We start from the raw sequence: 4,017 nt of genomic DNA on the forward strand, positions 1-4,017 counted from the left end.
TTGTTAATCACAAGGTGACAAGTGGCTGCAGGTTGGGCCTTAGGAGGTTTGCTGGGTGTATGAACCATCCTGGCGCTGAAGGGAGGAAACAGTCACCTGGGGATGGGACACAGTGAGAGCAGCGTGGCAGGAGAGACATCTGACACATCCCAATTGCCCTTCCCAGACTTTGGCATGACCCGAGATATCTACGAGACCGACTATTACCGCAAGGGGGGCAAGGGGCTGCTGCCCGTGCGCTGGATGGCCCCCGAGTCCCTCAAGGATGGTGTGTTCACCACCTACTCCGACGTCTGGTGAGTTGTGCACTGCAGTCCCAGGTGATCCGTGGGATGAGGTTCAACAAGGCCGAGTTGCAGGTTCCTGCACTTGGGGCACAACAACCTCCTGCGATGCTCCAGAGTGGGGGAAGAGTGGATGGAAAGTGTCCAGTGGAAAAGGAACTGGGGGTGTTGGTCACAGCTGGCTGGACATGAGCCAGTGTGTGCCCAGGTGGCCAAGAATGCCACCAGCATCCTGGCTTGTCAGCAGTAGTGTGGCCAGCAGAACCAGGGCAGGGATTGTCCCCCTAGACTTGGCACTGGGGAGGCTGCCCCCTGAATTCTGGGGTCAGGTTTGGGCCCCACACTCCAAGAAGGACCTTGAGGGGCTGGAGCGTGGCCAGAGAAGGGAGGGCAACAAAGCTGGGGAAGGGTCTAGAGCCCAAGTGTGGCTGGGCCTCCTGACAGGAGGTTGAAGCCAGGTGGGGGTCAGGCTCTTTGCCCAAGGAGCAAGTGACAGGACAAGAGGAAAGGGCCTCAAGTTACCCCAGGGGAGGTTTAGATTGAACATGAAGAACAATTTATTCCCCTTGAGGGTTGCCCAGGGCTGTGCCAGGCTGCCCAGGGCAGTGGTGGAGTCCCCACCCCTGGAGGGGTTTCCAAGCCGTGGAGATGTGGTGTGAGGAACACGAGGCAGTGGGGACCTGGCAGGGCTGGACCTGATGAACTTAAAGGTCCCTTCCAACCAAAATGATTTTAGGATTCTGTGATTCCAGCCCAAGAGCTCACCGTTTTAACACACAGAGTTTCAATTCTGATTTGGTGACTTCTTCAGAGCACAGATAAAATAATTTAAACCCTCTTCTTACAAGTACAGTCATGTTGTTTTTAAGTGTGTGCTCTCCAGAGCAAGACTGTCACTTGTAGGTCTCCAGGATGTGTTAGTCTCACCAGGAGTCTTCTCTCTTCCCTAGGTCATTTGGTGTTGTCCTTTGGGAGATCAGCAGTTTAGCAGAGCAGCCGTACCAGGGACTCTCCAACGAACAGGTGCTAAAGTTTGTCATGGATGGAGGATACCTGGATCAGCCAGACAACTGCCCTGAGAGGCTGTGAGTAGCAAAGGGGAGGTGAAATGGGGCAGGAGAGGCAAGGAGAGTCTGTGCTGAGCTGCTTAGCACAGCCAAGGCTTCGTGTCCAGCCTCATTGCCCCTCGTGAAGCACGGGGCTGGGGAGAGAAGAGGGCACTGTGCCATTCTGTGAGTGCCCTTAGGAGAAGAGCCTCCTGTCCTGCACGCTGCTCCCTCGTGGCTGGTTACAAACTCCAGTTTGAAACTTCATTTGTAGCTGTAGATTCTTTCTCCTTGGTTGATAAGACACGACCTCTTGCTGCAGCCTTTCTGTTGGGTGGGATATTTACAGGACCTCTGTCCTCTGCCGAGCCTCCTATTTTCCTTGAAGTTTTAGGAGCTTTGTTATCTTTCAGGACGAGTTAAAATTAAAATGGGGTGAATTATAAAATTGTGAGCTGGCTCTAAGTGCACGTGCACAGTGTGTGTGAACCGAGCCCCGTTTCCTCTGGAAGCTGAGTTCAGAACAATTGAAGGAATGGGAAGGGATTTTTGATCTAGACAGAAACAGAGAAAAAGGAGTGTCAGGATCTACAGGCAAATATGGAGCCTGGAAAGAGAACAAACGACTCCTTGGAGTAGAGGAGTAGCCCATGTGGTGGGTGGTCTGATGTGGATAGTCTCAGTCTGTGCCAGCCCTGCCTACGTGAAACTTTCCTCCCCCCCTGACTCTGGTTTGTCCCGATGCAGGCACAGCCTGATGCAGATGTGCTGGCAGTACAACCCCAAAATGCGCCCCACCTTCATCGAGATCATCGAGATGCTGAAGGAGGACTTGCACCCCAGCTTCCACGAGGTCTCCTTCTTCTACAGCGAGGAGAACAAACCTCTAGAAACAGAGGAGTACGAGATGGACTTTGAGAACATGGAGAGCATTCCCCTCGATCCCTCCTCGTACTCACAGAGGGACAAGGTGCTGGGGAGGGACAATGGACCCTCCATGGCCCTCAAGGGGAACTATGAAGAGCACATACCTTACACTCACATGAACGGTGGCAAGAAAAACGGGCGGATTCTCTCCATGCCCAGGTCGAGTCCTTCCTAACGCTTCCTGTTTGGCCCAAGGGTTGTGTCTGCTTTTGTCCCCCTCCACAGATCTCAGGACTCTTGTTGTTGCTGCCACAGTGTATGACACACATCGAGAAACTCTTCAGATTTTTAATCATCTTATGATTAATACTTTTTTTTTTTTTTTTTGCCAAGTTGACTGGTTGTCAGTGGACTTATCTGTGAACATAAATGGAAGAGGTTTCCATGGCTGCTGTCCCTTCTGTAACCATGGTTTCAAAACAGGAAGCGACTGTGTGAGTTGAACTGAAGGAGGAGCATCCACGTTTGCCAACAAACGACGTGAAATTTGCTGGTGTCTGAGCTACAGCGCAAACGGTGCGGAACAAAACTTCTGCAGGACAAAAGTGTTTCCAGTAGAATCCCAGGCAGATTCAGGCATAGCTTCACTACAGCTGAAGGATTCAACACATCAGTCGGACGCGCCAGACCCTCAGATTGACCAATAGCTGCTGCTTTCATACTTTTTTCAGTGGGTTAAGCCCCAGGGGTGCGTGTGTGTGGGTGCGTGTGCGCGTGTGTGCAGTAGATACGTGTGTGGGGGGGTGTACAGCAAAATCTACACTTGGGGGGTTTTGTACATAAGTTTTGTATGTTCTCACAGAAGCTTTCCTCTTCTTGGAAGTGTGTACTTACTTTTTTCCCCCCGTTTCCCTGGAGTGACTGAATCCTGAACAGATTATTTTTATACTCTAAGGACTTTTGGGAGTAGGTTTTCTCTCGTTAACGAATGAGGGAAACGTGCTGGGAGCCAAAGGAGCAGAAGTCTGAGATTTGTGGGTACTTTCAAGACCAAACGAAGTAGGAGTCCCCTGAGCTGAGAAACGGAGTTTTCTGTCCTTGCAGCATCGAGTATATATATTGTTTGTTGTAACATATTTAAAAATGTCTTTAGTTTAAATTTTAACTTCATCTAAATTATTGACTGTTTATGATCCTTTTGGGGAAGGGAGAATTTGGGGGATTGTTTGGTCTTAAAGTGGTCCAGAGATTTCAGAAGGAGTTCATTTTAGGCGATCACCCTTTTGGGAGCTGTGAAGCACGTGTCAAGCTCGTACTTGACGAGGCTTTTGAGGGCAGCTTCGTGACGACACGGCGCAGTCAGCTGGCTCCAGTTGAAGCCCTGAGATAAAATAGATGGGACTTGACGTGGTCACTGGGGGCTGAAGGACACCAGAACATCCCATCCCAGAGTCCCACGGCTCCTGTGCCCCCGCGGCCCTCGCTTTGCTCCTTCTGTGCCACGGAAGCAGCCGGCGAGAGGGGATGAGGAAGAACTCGAACCAAAACCAGAGACCCCCCAGCTCCCAGCTCCTCCTCGGCACGTCAGCTTTCGTCTTCTGGGCCGTGCTTTGTGTCGCTGCTGTTTGCCTGACAGAGGGAGCCAGGGAGGGTGAGGGGTTAGGAAATACTGGTGAAGCTGAGGGAGCACGCTGGCAGGAGTGCACCACGGGGCCGAGGGGAGCTGCAGCTCCTTGTAACAGGTATTTAAAGGGCAGAGATGCTCAGTCCTCCACCTCTCCTCCCAGAGAGGTCCAAGAGCCAGTTTGTGCTCTCTGCCA

At 51.8% G+C, this 4,017-nt stretch overlaps 1 protein-coding gene across 2 annotated transcripts in view; it reads left to right on the forward strand.

The window, feature by feature from the left end:
- Window positions 1–2,818, forward strand: part of INSR (insulin receptor) — a 45,275-nt gene extending 42,457 nt beyond the window's left edge. For both annotated transcript variants that reach the window (XM_008936476.1, XM_008936475.1), the window contains 3 exons: window positions 167–296; window positions 1,235–1,369; window positions 2,078–2,818. In XM_008936476.1, coding sequence (XP_008934724.1) covers window positions 167–296; window positions 1,235–1,369; window positions 2,078–2,432 — 620 coding nt within the window. In that variant the 3' untranslated portion in view covers window positions 2,433–2,818. The remainder of the gene's footprint in view (window positions 1–166; window positions 297–1,234; window positions 1,370–2,077) is intronic.
- Window positions 2,819–4,017: the final 1,199 nt, after the last annotated feature.

The sequence above is a fragment of the Merops nubicus genome, unplaced genomic scaffold, assembly GCF_000691845.1.
Source record: "Merops nubicus isolate BGI_N331 unplaced genomic scaffold, ASM69184v1 scaffold5553, whole genome shotgun sequence".
NCBI classification, from domain to species: Eukaryota; Metazoa; Chordata; class Aves; order Coraciiformes; family Meropidae; genus Merops; species Merops nubicus.